Here is an 18943-nt window from a genome sequence, read left to right on the forward strand (position 1 = left end):
GCTATGGGGTTCATCGAGTAATGTAGATGTACTTTCCTGAAATATTAGCGCAAAATCAAGAATTCCATTCAATTTCTCAAAAAAAAAAACAGTTTTATTCGCAAATTTATGGCTATATGACACATGCGGCTTGAAAGTCGTCCAAAAGGTCGGATCGTCGGAGGTTGCCGCCTTTCATGATCATCTCAGGCGGCGGCGGCGGCAGTTTCTTTATCGAACCGTAAAAGCTTACTGCAGGAATCGATGGCGATTGCCTCCGAAATAGCAATAATAAACAGATTATGATAACTTGTTTGGTCAAATCTAGATTCACCTCGCCCGTATAAGGTCGAGTGAGATGAGAGTTGTAAAATCTCTCACAAATATTTAATCAATTATGGAATTTATATCAACATACATAAATCAAGACTCAATATAAGTGCGCAGCCGTTCGCCGAGGGAATGGTCAAACGGTTTACGACACCGTATCGTGCTGCCCGGTCTTTATTCCCTCCCATACCAAAGTCATCGCCCGTTTTTGTACCCATAATAAAATTAAAGCAGAATTAGTTAATTTGATTACACGTCGTCGTCGGAAGGTTCTGGTGGATCTCCGACGCGAGGGGAGTGCTTGCGAATAACCCGATCCGATCTTAAACGGCTCAAAGCAACCTGCCAGAGCAAAACAAAGAAATTTGGTTTCACTTTTAAACCCGGGTGCCACCGCCATAGCTTCCATCATCATCCGGACCCCGGGCCAGGCCAAACTAATGCCAAATGGATGCATGAAGATGACTACCATAAAGCGAGAGAGGTGCGCGCAGTAAAAACTCATAAAACAATAAAAGCTTTAAGGCTAAGCAGTGTGCGATCGTGATGAAATTAATGATCATTATCACAGCATCATTATCGGGAAACTCTGCATCGCCGGGGATCAGCGACCGCCGAGCCGGGATCGTCTTCTACTCCGAAAGCTTTATGCTAATCATGCGCGCCGCCCCACGTTGGTTCACACGAAATTATCGCACAAACCATCGAACATAGCCGCTCGATAGTTACAGGTTGTTGCCGAGGCTAATCCTGTTGAACTATCGCCCCAACATGTGTATACGTTATACGCGAAAAAGTGCTACATTCCCATAAGATACCACGGGCCCGACCTCAAGGCGCACTCAAAACGATGTTTACGAGCGAAGCATGAAATTGACGTCACGTTGAGCTTCCACCGACTGCCGAGGACCGTGCGGATTAACAAATGGCTTTGCAGCGAGCAGTTATGTAAACCTTGCTTGGGCAAGACCGTCATCATCGTGGTGCAAACCCCCTCCTGGCCGGGTCAGGATCCGACGAGCCGTACAACAAAGTGTGTCTACCAGAAAGGAAAGAACAAGAAACAGTGGGTCGCGCTATAAATGTTATTTGGTTTAATACTCGTGTACTGTGTGGTTTTAATATTTTCTTTACAAGTTGTTGCATAGACCGTTGCTCCACGCTTTTTGCTGGTATTGACATGGGTAGGCTTAATCGTGGTTGGCTCCAGGAGTAGAAGGATCGCTTGGAGGAGAAAACATCCGTTGAACTACACGTATACTCTCGTCTTTGTCGATTTATGGCATCCCAATTCATCATAAGTGAATTTCGTTTGTCATCATAAGCGAAACGTTTGTAAAATATTAGCGAATCTAGTGGGATTTTACCACGAGTCAAGTAGCTGGTTAATCTAAAATTTGCCTAATGCTTTATAGTTTCCATTGTACCTTGCTATGACAGATTTTCTATTGCTCCGGTGATGAAACCACTCGTACGTCCGAATTGCTAAGACTCAATACTCAAGTAGTGTGAAACTACTAGTTCCCACACTGACAAAGTATCAAACAAAATCGAGTCAACATCACCACTCGACATTTTTAAAGTTAATGTCAGTAAACGTTTCAATTTCGTCAAAGTAGATTTATAGATTTAGACTTCCTGAACACGCTCCAATCGATAGAACTGAATTTTAGATAATTTCCTTCGAAAGAATAATGTTGTAAATTTCGAGATATGATTCCATGCTAATAAGCCAGGCGATTCCATGGTTTCATTCTAAAATAGAGAAATTCGATGGAGACGCTTGGTTCCTTACTATGAAAATTCACTACAATTCACTTGTGTCAATGGAGCATGTTCAAGGAGCCCAAATCTACCAAACCTTGAATAAACTAAAGAGTTTACTAACATCAACTTTAAAAATGTCGAGTTGTGTATTTGAATTCGATAATCGATTGTTTTTATCCTGTCTCAGCGGCATAGCTCTCACGGTTTAACAAAATCTGATCATATTTGTTTCAAGAGGCGTTTAAGTACTTATTAGCCTAAAAGATTTATGATATTATTTTCGTAGACACCATGATTCACTCCTTTGGCTATATCTTTCCCATAATTCTATGCAAGAAATCGTACCAATAACCAATCCTCGAGGATCTCTCTCTGTTTCACATAAAACAAAAAGAAGAAAACGCAACACAAAATCGCAAAAGAAATAACCGCCCGACCTCTCAACCTAAGCCAATAGCAGCACCACACAGTAAAACATAACAAGAGATGAGTTATGATCTCTTAAGCCGCGCGTTTTGCACGTGGCGTGGCTAGACGATGGTTAAGGGGAAGAAGCGTAATGGTTGCCTGCCTGCGTCCATCCCATGGTTCTGGATTGGTGGACGGCCGGTTCTGCACGTCAAAAACCCGCTATTCTTCGCTCACTCTCTTCAAAGCCATGCGTTGCAGTAAATGAATAGCCGGTTGATCGATGAATGCACAAAAACTCAGAACATTACACGGACAAGCGCTGCGAACGCCATATTATTTTCGCATAAAACGTTGTGTAATAAATTGTCCGGAACCAGCGTGGAGAGTCGAATAATTTCTGATCACCACTCCATTAAAACAAAATGTACTAGCTAGCTTTAGCCCCACGACAACGACTGGTTTTATGATGATATAAAACAGATGCTCGACACAAACCGCGGTTCGCCGCGAAAATTATCCAATAAATTCTATTTAATTGAACATTGACTGCCAATCTGTTTTACTGCCGCCTCTATTTGCACTAAGCTGTGACACACCGTATTCGTCAAAATATAATAAATTACTTATGAAATAACGTTTGCTGTGGTATTTCACCTGACGAAACGCTCCGAGTCACTGGGTAGATCAATAACCCCATCGCGTTCGAGGAAATCCTTCGAATTTCACCCTTCAACCACAAAATTTGTCGCATTCCACGCCGTAAATTCGATACTTCACCTCTTCCTTCTGACATACTCGAATGCTGCGGTTAACTTACCACCGACGACGACGATCTCCACCACGAGGAACAATCTGCCCATCAAAGAATCAATCTCACCACACCACGTCCGTCTGGATTGTTGGCTCCCTTCGGAGTCCACTCCACTGCTCTACTTGTAATATTTATTGCCGTAGCGGGCGGCGGTAGGTTGATCCAGTATCTGATTACGACCTCCGGATACCCTTCTGGCTGATTGGATATTGATCTGCCAAAAAAACCCGACTCGAGAATTGTCTTCCTGCCGTCAGCTGCGCTACAGTAAAGGGGATCTCCCGTACACAGCCAGAATTCAAATTATGTGAAACATTGTTTCTATCCTTCGCTGTACCACCAACCCGTTGTGTTGAAGTCCGATCATAATATCCGTGGCACACGCTTCTAAGGATTCCCACAATTAAACTATCAAAACCCTAACCTTGCTCAACAGGCTCGCCCTGCGTCTTATCCTTTGTGTTCTACCCCTTGTCGAAATCCTCCACTATCGTCCAAATCGACACCGCCTGTCCTGGTGGCGGTGATTTGATCCCCTTTCAACGTTGTACGGAAGGTACGACGTCCTGGAGACCCAGTAACTGATTCCTATCAACTCCCGTCGATCATCCGGTCGCTCTCGGACGCGCGCAGAACATCGACCAAGACCATCAAAGAGAGCAGCAACCCGTTGCGAGCTGCCCTCGTCGCCGCACAAGTGAAACACAGATTGCCTCTTCAGACTGCAACTTCAGGCGGCAGGAGCCGGGTAATAATAGCCACTCGCAGCAGCTCAATTGAAACTTGATCCGCTTTTGCCACCTCGTCGTCGATTCCTGCTCCTCTGCTATTGATTTCCCCGCCGAGCTGCCAGATGATGCCGTACGGCTCCCGTTCGCTCAATGGGTTCTGGTGGCGATGATAATCGTCAATAGCGTTATGCGACGTGTACTGTTACATGATGGATGCTTCATTGACTACCTTTTTTTTGCTTTTGCTGTGGAAGAAACGGTTTACATACAAAGAAGCAAATTTTCTGGAACATGAACCTAAGTTTTATTAAATAGACTTGATTTAGGATGATGCACGTGTTTTTTAAATAAATGTTAGGGAAATTGGCCAAAGACAAACGACGTGTGAAAGACTTCTTGAATTAATGAGCTTTTTTCACATTCCCGCCATAAAAGTCCTCATAACAGCACGACCCGTTGCATACTATTAAGCCAAGATTACATTTGAATCACTTTTCTCCAATCTACACGTTCCGACCCAATGCGCCCTGCTAGTAGTTGTACACCTCTACCCACATTGAAACTATTAATCACACATCTCTCTCTGGAGAGGTGGAAAATGTATTGTTGAAAACAGCCTCCGTTCACCCTGAATAGAGCTCGATGACACAACTCATTGTACCGGGAGCATGTTCAACATAAATAACACACGCCGAAATGGAAAGCAGCTTGTTTCTGGTTTTGTCCTGTCCTCACCAAAAAAAAAAAAAAAAAAACGTCAGTTGACTTTGTGCCGTACCTATGTAAATACGAAACCCAAATCGTGGCCACGACCAGATTGCGCTCGTTCTGAGCGCTTGAACCTGACAAAACAAGTGAATTATATTAATGCGATGTAATTTAATACTTATCTCTTTTTAATTCGTCCCCTTATTTGCCTCCGATTGCCTTCGCCTCACAAAGGGACACATCGCAGAGAGAGAGCGAAGAAACCGGTGGACGGCCCGACGCTTGACAAATGATTTCATCCGAGGCCATTTATCAACCGGGAGTGTGTGGAATTTGTCATAAACGGCGCACGCGGTCGACAATCCCTGGGTCTGTTTGGACCGCCGCCACCGATGGGCCGTTCCATTCTTCGTGTGGCTACAGCAGCAGCCGGTTTAATCGCGTGTTCAACGCGCGCGCGCACACACAGCAAACAGACCAAAAGTGTCAGGTGTTTAATCTCCCGTTGACCTCCCGCGGCGTTTGACAAGCGATTGATGCGTGAGTTATTAGGAGGTTTCGTGGGTGAGCGTTGGTGTGGTTTGTTGTTTTCTTCTTCCATTCCAACCACTGGAAAGTTGGCAATGATTGCAGGTGGAATTGGTTTTCAGTAACTCAGGGATTCCAGGATTCAAAAATCTGACTTCTGACAATGACTCCAAGTTTAGAAAACATGTTATCAGCAATGCTCTAACGGACCATAAAATTCATTCAATTTTAATATTTTACTTCAATATCTCAAGTCATACGATAACTTCTGTACAAAACATACGATAAATTCTGCTGTTCCATGAAGCTCTACCAAGCCCATTTACTTATTTATGTAGTCACTAATGCATTTTAACTCCATCTCGTCATCGGTCATCGCACTCTCAATCCCTTCACACATTTTCCACCTCCGCCCATCGTTCCACGCAATACACGATAATGATTAAAACGCAAACGTTCCCGAGATTAACTCAAATTACATTGAATATGCTTCGCTTCCAACCGCGCACGCCATGATCTTCTCTCACCTGCCCAGTTCACGCAGCAGTTCCCCATACCTTAAACGATGGATGTTGCGCTGCTGAAGATGACGGCGGCTAACCGAAAAGTCGTGTAACTTGTCACTTTTATTAATGCGCTTTAAGCCACTTAACAGTGTTTCCCCTACCCGGCCCAAGCCCAACCCAGCACATCGAAATTCCTACGCCGGAGATGGCCACGGAGAAGACGCAATCGACGAAAAAAAAACGGCTACTAATGCTTAACAAATTGTTTACGACTAATGATGCTCGCGCTACAGTGTGGAGTCATCGCCATAACCTTAAAATTTATGGTCCTCAAAAGAGCGGCGCGGCCGGTTCGGGATGTCCTTGTTTCTTTGTTCCCCTCGATTTCGGACCTCGGAGGACGATACCACCAACGATGTTTGGGCGCACATTCCGGAGAGCCCTTGACGAGGGGCGGACGTTCAAAGAAAGTGCCGAATTCTGTGACAACCGGCGTGGCGGAGGCAGCGGCGTGTAACGCACTAACAAGGACCGCAAACACTACCAACCCGGCCGTCGTTGGTAGACTCTCTGATGAGCACGCCGCCGAGGAAGGAAAACAACTAAGCAAACATAATTAAACACGAAAAACGTGCACCAAACGAGACGAAAAATTAACAAAATGGTGTAAATTTGCTGTTGTTTTACAATAATTATCCCGCGTGCCAACAGGGAGGGGGAAACGGCCCTTTACCCATGTTTTGGGAACCCATTCAGAACCTATTTAAAGGTTGTACAGAACGGAGTCGAAAGTTGATAAACATCCAACCTATGTTGAACCCTAAGCGGCTAGATCTAACGTCACCGAGGTCCTTTGTGGTCTCTCGATGGTTGAGATGGATGCATTTCTCCCGTTCGACCGCAGCAGCCAGCGTATCAACTTTTCTCCAGGAAAAGCATTCATTGATTCCTGCAACAATAGAGGGCAGTTAATCTCGTAGAACTGCTGCATCATGGTTGCCCGCAGTAGCAGCAGCATCTGCTACATGAAAAGGACATCCAAAATTCGCATGCCTCACCGATGTTTGCAAACATAAATCTCCCTTTTGTTTTGATAGCAATCGATGCGAGAGAGTGTACCTTTTTGGCGACACTTTTTTTCTATTCATCCAATTAGGAAGCCAATTTACGTTGAATGCTGTTGGCTTTTTGGTGCGTTTTCACCTGGGTAATTGAATGGCCTTGACGTCGTCGCAAGGGGTTTGTGTCCTGGCCTGGCATTGAAGTCTTTCGTGAAAATGTTGTAACTGGTGTTGAATTGGGCATCGGGTGGGTGGCGTGTATTTTGATGGATAGTGTTGGATAGGAATTGATGAAAAAAATCTGTTGTTTACATTTCTTGAAAACGAGTAGTCTTGAGACAAAGTCACGAGGGACCAATACTTTCTGTAAAGAAGAATATGAAAACAGCCGAATGAATTTTATTTTTTTAATAACCTCAACCCAGCACTAAGCTAAGCTTAAGTTAAAAATGTTCGCCATGCAATTGCTCTTGTCATAACAATAACTCTCATAACTAGCAAAAGCAAATCATATTCCACAGTTCAAATTCTTGAGTACCGTAAACTGGGGTCAATCGGGACACATGGGGCGAATTGGGACAGCAGTTTTAACCATGTTGGAGCACAGTATTTTGATTTTTCTGGTTGGTTTCGGTTAGAACATACTCAGGCCAACAAAATGTGTACATCCATTTCCAAATTTAAAAGCTTTAAGTGCTCTAAAAACTGCTGTCCCTATTCAGACTGTAGTCCCGATTCACCCCAGATTACGGTACTTTGGTTTCTAATTACAAGAACATCGAACAAATTTTGTAATACCAGCACGTTTTCGGTAACTTGCAGTAACCTTCGCAAAGCCCAGTGTTGCGAATAAACGCAGAGTGACGCGCCCCTCGGACACTGCTGCTGAAGATCTTTGTGTATTGTTCAATTGTGTGTACTTACGACTCGGTGCCCGTGCTACTGCTCAAAGTAGAATCAGAAATAAACAACAGTTTGAAGCGAGCGGTAGTGCGGGCGCAGCTGATGGATTAACAATCCTGCCTCAGCTGCGTATAAACACCGAAGTTGTAAGTATTGTGATTTTGTGAAACTTTATGTAACTAATTAAGTGCAATAAATTGCAGTTTTCAACATGTCTGAATTAAGTTGTTTTATTTGGACTGTTCGAGGAACCGGTGCCCGTTCGCAACACCCAGTATGCCATAGAAGAAAAAATAAACAGAGGGAGAACCGGAAAATCCAAAGAACCTAAAACCTTAAAACGTCCAAATATTTAGACGCCGTAACAAATTCCTCCTCCCCCTTGGACGAGCCCCAGAGCACAGACACGGGGAGAATCGATTCCACGGTAGCCTTAAAACAAACAGCAAACAAGATACCCCGAACCGGACAGTGAGAGAGCAAGAGAACGGCCCCGCCGCTCAGGAGGAACGGAATTCGAGACAAGACAAATGATACCGAGGCGACGAATTCCGGGAAATGAACACACGGCAAACCAAACCAACGAGGAGACAAAACAAGAGTCTCTTTACGGTCTGCGGGAAGGAACCACCGAAGGCCAGCAGCAGTGTGGACGACATCGTGTGGTGAGAGAGGAACGAGTCTTGAAAATCGATTACACTTTATGCTCCGGGCTCCTTCTCTCTGACCTCGTATTCGCCTTCGAGGACATCGCCAAGGGTCTCTAGCTGCCGCTCTTTGCTGGACGCTTTTTGTTGTCCGGAGAATCTGTGCCGGTGACGGAGGAGGGCAAAGAGAGCATCTCTTCAGACACCCAACCCAATTGACAGCCGTGAAAACATTTAAATCTAATATGACATCTGTGACGAAATGTTTACCGGATTAACAGTGTTGTTGGGTGTTGCTGTTGTGGAATCGCCTTAGACTTGGTTTCGCTTTGCGCAGCTCAGTGTGCATCTTTCCCGTGTTGTTGGCTGCTTAAGCCCGTTCAGCTGGAACGGCCATGAACATAAATATAAACATAAATTTTAATTTAGTTTTCTTCAACCATGCCTTCCAGGTCGGACAGAATGCGATGGAAACTTTTTAGGGCTTTCCGTGGTAGCGGCGAGCTGTAGCATGCAAGTCTAGACACGAATTACTCATGTTGAAAACTAAATCATACGTTTCCCGGCATTCCAGGAACCGCGTGGATTCTTGAGCTACCCTCTTAACCTGAAATTCAATGAAACGCTGCTTCGGTCGGTTAACACATGTTCCCGTTTTTTTTTTTTTTTTTTTTTTTTTTTTTTTTGTTGGACCAATCACCTGTGGCCGCATTTGTCCACATTTGTCTACCAGCCGCCGTTGCGTTGCTGGATGCGTTTATTGCTTCTCGGTAGACGACAACCCAGCAACACTCACCGCCCCGGAAAGCGATGCTAGAATCAAACATGGAGAGACATTCACGAAATGAAAATAATTTTAATGACTTAAGCCACGCCTTCACACTTCTTCGGCGAGAGCCGGCTTGCTATAGGTGGAGTCATCTGCCGTGCTGCGCTGAGCCCCTGAAGTTGTCTCGAAGAGACTTTTGGGTGATTGCTCGGACGTCGTCACGCGCGACAAAAACCGTTATGGTGGATGTTTAATTTGACTGCTATTTAGTTCGTCTCAACGCCTCTCGTTTTTTTTTCGCTCTTAACTGTTGATTGCTGAAAGTCCGACGCATTGCATGCGTCCAAGAAAGGTAGGGGAAAAGGTGAAAATTAGCTGCCGGTAGCGATTAAGGATGGTGCTATCGTACCCGGGAAATTAAAGTGCCGCGACACAACATCACACCACCGACCGGTACAAGTACTGCCTACAGCAGCAAACTGACTCGTCGTCGGATGGTCATCTCGGGTGCAAAAAAGATTAATTTTTATTTTTATTGCTACACGCACCTCGTTAATCAGCTGCCATACTCTCTGTGTCGAGAGGCCATCATTAAATGCAAAAGAGGTTTTTATCTTGCTCACCTTTTCTTTTCATCCATTCATTCACGCTCACTTCACCTACTTGGCGCGCAAAAGCCAATAATTTGTACCGAGCTAACCTATAAATGTACAGGTTCGGAACCGGGTGAGTGAATGGCCGAAGAAACAGACAGCATCTTCGATAAGAAATCGATTACATCGTGATGCTCAATGAAGGTTGATTATTGATATTTTCCTCAACACCTTAGCTGCCAAGCTGAAAATCCGGTTTACTTTTTTCACCGTAGTTTAGAGTGAATGCATTATTTTAAACGGAGGCTAACATATTTTTCGCTACAAAAGGACTCTCAATCTAGTAGTAAAAAGTATTTACTGAGAATGGAATAAGATGGTTACGCCCAAGTAGTGACTGATTCAAAGTCTACACATGCTGCTTAATTAAAGCTAAATAGTTTTTGTTGTGTTAGTGTATGTTGCTCGGCGTCAGCATCATTCTTTCTTTCCAAATCAAGATCATTTTACTCTCGATCAACTGCAGTTGTTAAGATACCAATGACCGCTGACATCAAATGTGACTATCAAATCATGACATTGAATGACAACTGTTCTGACACAAAATTAGATTTCCACAACATCATCATTCAGCAAACAGAGGATTTGACATCCCATGTTTGGTTATGATGGACCTTTCAGTACCAGTCTTATTTCGTCCATGATAAGTTGGTATCCAAAACTTAAAACAACTACGACCCCATAAGAAGTCCCCCCTTATTACGCCGGTGTTGACGGTAATTACCCCCGGGTCATGCATTCACGCTGGTTTCTATCGCACTTGTCACACTCTGAACGCAGACGCTTAGCAAAAGTGCGAATCCCCCCTCGTGCAACAACTGCAGACTGGGGTTAAGTGTCTCGGTGCACAACAATTTGCACGCCATTTCGAAAGCCGCAGGGCAGCTAACCGTTGCATTTTTTATGCAACCGGTCGTCGAGACGATCGGGTGTCACTGTGCAAACACAGACTCCCGGGCTCTAATTTATGGCAATTGCCATGTTGACAAATAATTATCATTATTATAAATTAATTTAATTAGCCGATCGTTCATTAAATTCTAACTTTTTTTACTGTCGTTTTTAGCGCTGCAAGGAAAAGCTCAACATCCTGGCGGTGTCGGTCATGAACCAGTGGCCCGGCCTGCGGCTGATGGTCACCGAGGGCTGGGACGAGGACCACATGCACGCGCGGGAGTCGCTGCACTACGAGGGCCGTGCCGTCGACATCATGACCTCGGATAAGGATCGCTCCAAGATCGGAATGCTGGCGCGGCTAGCCGTCGAGGCGGGCTTCGACTGGGTGTTTTACGAAAGCCGCAACCACATCCACTGTTCGGTTAAGTCAGGTAGGTTCAAAATCGATTGTTCCTGTCTAAAATATTGGGGGAAACAGAGAAAAGGCTTATAGTTGGTACCGTTGTACTGCCAACTTCCCACAATACCCAGCAAATTCTTTTTGTAAAATCGCTTTCTTCACCCCAACCCAAACTGGAGGTTGCATGATCAGATCATCAGCTCGTTACCCTCTCGACGCCAAACTTCGGCGAAGCGCCCGAGGAAAATTTCGCACTTTTCTCGCAAACCAGTTTGAGCGCCCCTAAGAACATGCCAAAAAACGCAAAAAAAAACTAGTTTTACTCCACCGGCAAGTCGTCAACAAGCCTGGCCAGCTGCATCCGTCCGCGCCGAGCTACTTTCCCTTGGACGCCGCCCAAATTGACGGCGGTGCACCACCTTAACGAGGATCGCCGGGCCGCAAAAAAAGGACTCATTTTCTCATTACACATGGCACGTTCAAAGCTTTAATTTTCACCCGAAAATTGGCGGGCTGAAGTGGTGGGACGCACATGCACGCGGTGGAGCCAAGCATCCGCGCCGAGAGAGGTGAGACAGAAACTGTAAAGTGGTGATTTGCATCGGCACGGAAATTATTGTGTTGGGAGCTGTGAAGGAAATTAACTTTAGGGTGAATGGACCAAGTTGTGGTAAACCTGAAGGCAACTTGTTGATAATGTCGATAGAATAATCTAATCATCAATATTCAAGACTCGACATTTTTGAAGATGATTTCTGTAAACGCTCCAATTTTGTCATAGTATAGTAGATTTGGGCTCCCTGATAATGCTCCAATCGACAAAGCTGAATTTTAGTGAATTGCCTGCCAATAAAAAAAAATTCTAATACAAATGCATGCTATGGAATCATCTTAAGCAACCGAAGAAACCATGCTAAACCCCTTATTTTTGCCATCTTCAAAGATAAACGTGGGTGCGCATGGTTGTTTAAGATGATTCCATAGCATTAATATTCGGCATTTATTTTTTCGCTGGAAATTCTCAAAAATTCAATTAAGTTTCGCCTTTGGCAAATCATCTGCTAAGAATTCATTCAGGACAGAATTCGAAAAAGGAAAATAAGCCAAGCAATGCAACTTTTGCTGGTGACCTCGGCCGACTTTGATTTTCCCCCAGCAATCGGAAACCCCTCGGTTGAGCTCCGATATCCGTGTGAAAATAAATGACCGATACCCGAACCGACAAATTTTAAATGATCCTTTTCCTTCTCACTTCCTCGAAAACAGAAAACCGCAAGCGGTCACAACGTTGAACGTTGCTTGTATATGTGCAACGTAGCTGTCATAACCTTAATATTGCTTTTCACGTGTATCGGTGTATGCACGGTTGTTCATCTTTTTTTTTCGATTCCCTCTGATCGATGCCGCCACCGCCGCCGTCCGGGGACCAAAGATTGGGCAAAACCGTCTGAATGGATTTCTTGTGCCATCTCTTTCGCGCTCCTTCCCCCGGGTGTATGTGTGTGTGAGTTTGGTGAGCACCTTTGCTTTGCCACCATTTTACTTGCCGCGCACCGCCACCGCCTTTTATTGTACACACACCTTGGGCGCAGCAACATAGCCAACGGCGCGCGCAAAAGAAAAGCACCGAAACTCGGGAGAAAAATAACGTCAGCATAAGAAGCGCCCCCCGAGACTATGGACACTTGAGTGCGCGCGCTGAAGATACACAGCACCGGCGCGTCCTCGGTGCCAAAGAGCACACGCAGCAGCGAAATTCCTATCTGGTTTAAAATGGCGGCACGGTGCAGCTTTAATTTTTTAAATTTTCTGTTCGAAACGATGTAACAATAAGGAATTTTAATATGTATTTTTCTTAGTTTCAATTGTAAACTAGAAAAAAATGGTATCAACACAGATATAACTTGTAACGGAGCTGCCGATCACCTTTCATATTGTGTAGTAATAGGTTTAGAAGACTATATTTACTAAACAAATGTCAAATATTTCCAGAAATTTCCTGAAAAAACAAAACATTCAATGGCGTTTATCATTAGTTAGCGTTCAAAATTCTCATGCTTCTCCACAAGATTAGCTTTAGAGTGGATTGCGCAACCTGGGAGCAACTTCATGTTTTGATCGTTGAATGTCGAATATGATTGAATGTTTGGTCTCTCGACGAAACCTGTTGGAACAAAGTTCACTCGTGACTACGCGATAATACTCTCTTAGCCGATTCGTTACGAATCGTGAATTGATCAACCCGAAAACTCGAATACGGTGGCAACTCATCATGATTGAACCATGATTGATTGTCAGGCACCTACCAATAGGAGTTCGCCGATACGCCCCCATCCCGTGGAAAAGATCTCCACCTCCCCGAAGGAATATGCCTCATTAATAAACCCTTAAACATGGTCATTACGGCGGCGCGGCGCGGCTGACACACACTCAAAACCCCGATGGTCACCACTGCATCGTTGATGCCACACCACGCCACCCCGTGGGTAAGGCCGCGATGTAAATAAATTTAATTTCGATATCGTGAGAATGCAATTTGCCACTTCCACGCGTCAATCCTTCACAGGCGCGTGAGACGCGAGACGTTCCAGGCCATTCATGGCGATGGCCAGGATTAAGTCAAGAACCATTCAAGTTTCATACGGCGGAGCCAAATGCCGCTAAATGTCAGGATTTATTTGTTGTGAAATCATAACAATAACAAAAATAGCTGACGGGCGGACGGACGAGCGAACCCCTTCTCTTTACACCACCAGTACAGTGGGAACCGAGATCATACGCCCCTGAGCGTATTCCGATCCAGCGTAAGTGAAAACGAGATGGCCCCTTCTCTGTCACTTAACCTCACCCTCGCATGATCCGACCAGGGGTGGTGGGAGTAACGACTCCACCGCACAACGCGCGTGAAATAATCTTGTCAAGTGTTTATTTACAGTTGTAGACATATGAAAACACAAACAATGAAACAACGGCCGCGATCGGTCGGTCTGTCCCTTTTGACGAGTCCGATGCTTCATCGAATCGCTGGAACATGAGCTTGGAGTAAACTGAACCAGCTGGTTCCTGGTTTGGTGGCTCAAGAAATGTATTTTTATTGTGATCTTATAAGCTGTCAACATTGACATTAGACTTATATTCGAATTCATTTGATTTTACAGGCTGAATTCTAATTTTACACCATTTACGCAAATAAAATTGATTACTAAATTTCTATTTCAAAATTCAAAACAAAGTTGTAAGTAAATATATGATGATATTGATCAACATTAGATAACTTTAAATTTATCACAATCCTACACAAAAATCATAAAAAATGCTTCAAATAACATGAAACGAAACGAAAGCTGTGCTACTTTCATTCATAATCTCTTGACTTCAACCGAATAAATTTCGTGCTTTGTGAATGAGCTTGTTATCATTTCTAACTAGTTTGATCCTTCCCTGCGATGAATGAAACGTTCCCAACGCCCGCCATTTTGAATTCGGGTCCCGATCCAAAGTCACCCCGAAAACTCGTTCGATTTACATAATGGCCCATGAATATTGAAGAAGAAATCGGACCGATTACTATCGCGCGCTTGCGATGAAAACTGGTTATCGCCAATCAAAAATTCATTCATAGCCGGACATTTTTTCGACGACCCCCGTGCCGAGGGAGGGGAAAGAGCTTTCTAACCAATCAACCCCAACTGGGTGCGCGCTGCTGCTGCGGTCGAGTCCGTTTAACTGTCAAAGTTTATCACACGGCGAGGCACCCCGAAAGTAGCTCCAGCAGAAACTGGTTTGCCCGGCATGATGCCTACCGTGGCCATTCACACGCACACATCGGGGGCAGCACCCCAGTGGCGATTCGACCACAACCCTGAGGACGGGCCGTTTATTTTATTGAGCACCACAACAGAACACCTCCGAAAAAACGCTGCACGGAGTTTCGAGATCTGCCGCTCTCAGCTTGTGCGGACCTTTCCACAAGTCTCAAGAGAAACACGCTGCGGAAACTGGTGAGGAACCACATGAGTTGGCATTTTAGAACTTTACAACCTTGCGAGAACAGCGCAAGAAGAAACAAAAGATCTTGGGAGGGAACACGCAAGAAGACACTGGGAAGAGGACGAGAACATGGAAACCTACATTTAATATTTGTGGTTTGGTTCAGTTTGTCCGCTCGCCGACCTGCAATCCGCCGCAGTCCTGGTGGTGATCCTTACACACAAACAGGCCCGGGACCCAAGGGAAAGATAATGGCAAACACCTGAATAAATCTCTTTCGTTCGTTCTCCAAGAGCTTGGGCTTGAGAGCGAAAAAAGCAGAACAGTAGATCCCGTATCGGCGATCGGCGAGCAACGCTCACGAGAGCTAAACAAATATAATCCTTGTTTGCCCCGGCTGGACGGACAATCCTTTCCAAATTCCAGGAACTCCGAGGCAAACACGCAGACCTGAAGCCGCACAAACGTTCAAACGTTGAAGCAAAGGCTAACCAGACCGGGAGGGATAATATCATTAGAAAATTAATTTTTTGACAGAGTATAATACACATCTCTCAACATTTTTTTTCTCTCTTTTCTGGGCCGGCTTTCTGACCCGATAAAGTTGGTTAGCCAAGTGGATTATCGGGGGCTTTTTGCGTTCACACGAAGGTCAAATTGTTGCGAGCTTTGCTTTGCCGAGTGCCGAGGACATTGCATGTAATCCTCTTACAATGGCAATTTCAGCTTTAAGGATTGCAGGGAAAGCACTTGTAGGTTTTGGCATTAACCAAATTTAAATCACTTGAAATTTAAAATTCCATATTGAATTTTATCCTAGATGCGAACAAAATCAAAAATTGTTCGGTGTCATTAATTTGCTTGATGTGACAGGACAGGTCCTAAACATGTCAAAATAAATTACCAGCCCAAAAGCGTTCGAAAGCAAAATAAAACAAGGACCGGAAAAGGTCGACCAATTTCATACAACGACGCAAACTTGGTAAAATAAAATTTTGGCAAGCGCTACGATCCCTCCCAAGATTTAATTAACAAGAGGGCTATACAGGAAACCCAATCCGCATCCGTAAGAAGAGCAAAGGTAAAGGTGGGATTCTACCTCTGGACAACATCACACCAAATGCGCAACCAAAAGAAAGATCACACACGCACGATCGTATCCTGAAACAGGAACCTTTTGGTCAGGAGAGGACCTCACGCAGAATTCCGCAAAAGGTCCCGCCGCCGACTTTGTTTTGCTTTGCCTCCTTCTGTTACCGATCGGCCTTCTTATTGTTGCCCGTCATTGTCATTGATACAGTTTATTTTTTCCCTTCTCTGGCAGCCCCTTCATGTAACCTCAAAAAGCTAAACTTCTTTTCCCGCCCCTCTGACACTCTCCTCGTCCATCTTCTCGCACATCTCGCCTGTGTAAAGCCTGGAGCATCAGAAAAGATGAGCATCCCACGCAGATAATTGAATCTTGTTTTCGTTCACTGCGCACATCCACATCGGACTCATGAAAGAGAAAACACCAACAACCCAAAACCCCGAGCCCTCTGTGCCTGGGTGTGGGAAAGAGACCACGATTTGCGGCTAAACTAGGGTGTAATAAATCAATAGATAGTAAAAATGTAAGCCACAGCATGGCGCCGCGGTACCTTTTCAAGCCATTCTCTCTCTGTTTATCCTATTAATCTATTGTTGTGGGGATTCGTTTTTTACAAGGTTGAGGTTTTGGAATCTAAACAGGGTTTCTCATGTCGATGTTCTGTTCTCCTCTCTTTTCAACAGATTCTTCCCAATCGAACCACGCCAGCGGATGCTTCACCGGAGACAGCACGGTACAAACAATCAATGGAGAGCACCGGAAGCTCAGTGAGCTGCAAATTGGTGAGAAGGTTCTCAGCGTAGACAGTTCCGGACGCGTCGTGTACAGCGAAGTGATGATGTTCATGGACCGTGACACTCACCAAAGCCGGGAATTTGTGCACATCGAAACCGACGGCGGGGCACATCTCACGGTCACGCCCGCCCATTTGGTCATGGTGTGGCAAAAAGAGATCGGTGAATCACGGTATCTCTTTGCCGATCGCATCCAGGAGGGTGATTATGTGCTGGTCAACATCGACAACAATCTGGAACCCCGCAAGGTGCTCCGGATATCGGCCAAGCTGTCACAGGGAGTGTACGCACCGCTGACTAGCGAAGGTACCGTGCTGGTCGATTCGATAGCAGCCTCCTGCTACGCCCTCATCGACAGCCAGTCGGTGGCACATCTCAGCTTCCTGCCGTACCGGGTGGTGCAGAAAGTGATGGATCTGTTCAAATTCAGCAGTCAAAGTCATAGTTTAAGTTTGCCACGGCATGAAGGTATCCATTGGTACGCTAAATCGCTTTACTCTATCAAAGACTACGTCCTTCCGACGGATTGGTTGTATCACTAGTATGTGGCATCCCCACCCCCAGAAGCATATTCGGTCAACTAGCCTGTACATTTTGTAAATTCAATGGTTTCAAACTCCAAAAAACTGGAACATCTCCAATTGTAAGTCCAAGCAGAAAATATGTGTGAGATCACTTAAATTATGTGCGCGAATGCTAGAATTACGTGAGCGAGAGAGATAGAATGCACCCCTAAATGCAACAGGGGAAGGTAAAGTAATCTTATTTGCTTAGCAACCTTTGGAATGTTTGTGAAACGCTCCTTGATATTTAAACGAAGAAAGCAAAAATCTTGACATGAAACAGTGGTTAAGTTTAAACCTTTTATATCTGCATCAATGACTAGTTTGTGTAAGTAGGCCCAATATTAAATAATTTATTCTAATTTTATTGTATAAAGTTTTCTACTAATTAAATTGTAAATCTTGATCCAAAAATCCGATTGTTAATATTGTGTTGAGCAAATTCGGCCAGTGAATTATTTGCATTTGAACTGAAATGCAGACCCCTCTGAACAAAGAATGGGTACTTAAGGAAAGACACAAGAGTGTGTTAACTTTGAACATAGTATTTATTAAGTAGCCTTATGTAACTACAAGAAAAGTGATATCTAATTATAGTTTTAATATAATGAAACAATAATTTATGAACCGACCCGAAACTCAAACACCCCAGAGCTCACCGACCACGTTTCCCAAAAAAAAACTTGAAATCTTTCAGTGAGAAATATTTCACCGAAAAGCTTGCTACATGTGCGCTTTGACGTTGCGACGAAACGCCACAGCAACATGCAACATAAGCGCACGTGTTCGCTTTGTATGTTTGGTCAAAAGCTCAACGGAAGCACACACAGAGAAGCGCAAACGCAACATTCCCGGTCTTTGTTGATCTGTAACATAATTGTTTGGAGGAAAAATCTGCCATGCTGGACAACGAGATATGTTATGATATGTAAATATAGCTAAATATGAAAAACTACGCGCTGCAAAGTAGTGAGTTCAAATAAAAAACTAAATCAAAGTTGTTATTCAAAGCCGAATGCGTCACATTTATTATTTTTTATTTAGAAAATATGAGAAATAATCCCTCACTTACTTGTCTCGGCAAATTCCATCAAAACTTGCATAAACCTCTACACTCAAAGCCCGATGGTTTGACACCAACTGTTGTCAAATGAACGGGGTAACTTTTTAGTTTGACATCCCTTTTACACGGAGTTCATTCACACTTCCAAACGTTTGTTTTGATAGTGTGCGTGAGCGCCGTGTAAAAAGTAACAGTTCGTCACTTTTTAGTTTGACTTTGACCAACCAACGCGGTACAAACTAAAAAAGTGCCAAACGAAAAAGTGACCAACCACCGGCGGTTGAGTATATTCAAAATCTGGGTGCTGAAAAGACAGAATGCGTAACGTGATTTTTGAAAGCT

The 18943-nt window shown here is 44.4% G+C and overlaps 1 protein-coding gene across 1 annotated transcript in view; it reads left to right on the forward strand.

Moving 5' to 3' along the window:
* LOC120428999 (protein hedgehog) overlaps window positions 1–18554 on the forward strand; it is a 24346-nt gene extending 5792 nt beyond the window's left edge. Inside the window, exons 2-3 of the mRNA XM_052711662.1 lie at window positions 10871–11132; window positions 16865–18554. Coding sequence (XP_052567622.1) covers window positions 10871–11132; window positions 16865–17517 — 915 coding nt within the window. The 3' untranslated portion in view covers window positions 17518–18554. The remainder of the gene's footprint in view (window positions 1–10870; window positions 11133–16864) is intronic.
* The last annotated feature ends 389 nt before the right edge of the window (window positions 18555–18943 follow it).

This window comes from Culex pipiens, chromosome 1 (genome assembly GCF_016801865.2).
Source record: "Culex pipiens pallens isolate TS chromosome 1, TS_CPP_V2, whole genome shotgun sequence".
Classification (NCBI taxonomy): Eukaryota; Metazoa; Arthropoda; class Insecta; order Diptera; family Culicidae; genus Culex; species Culex pipiens.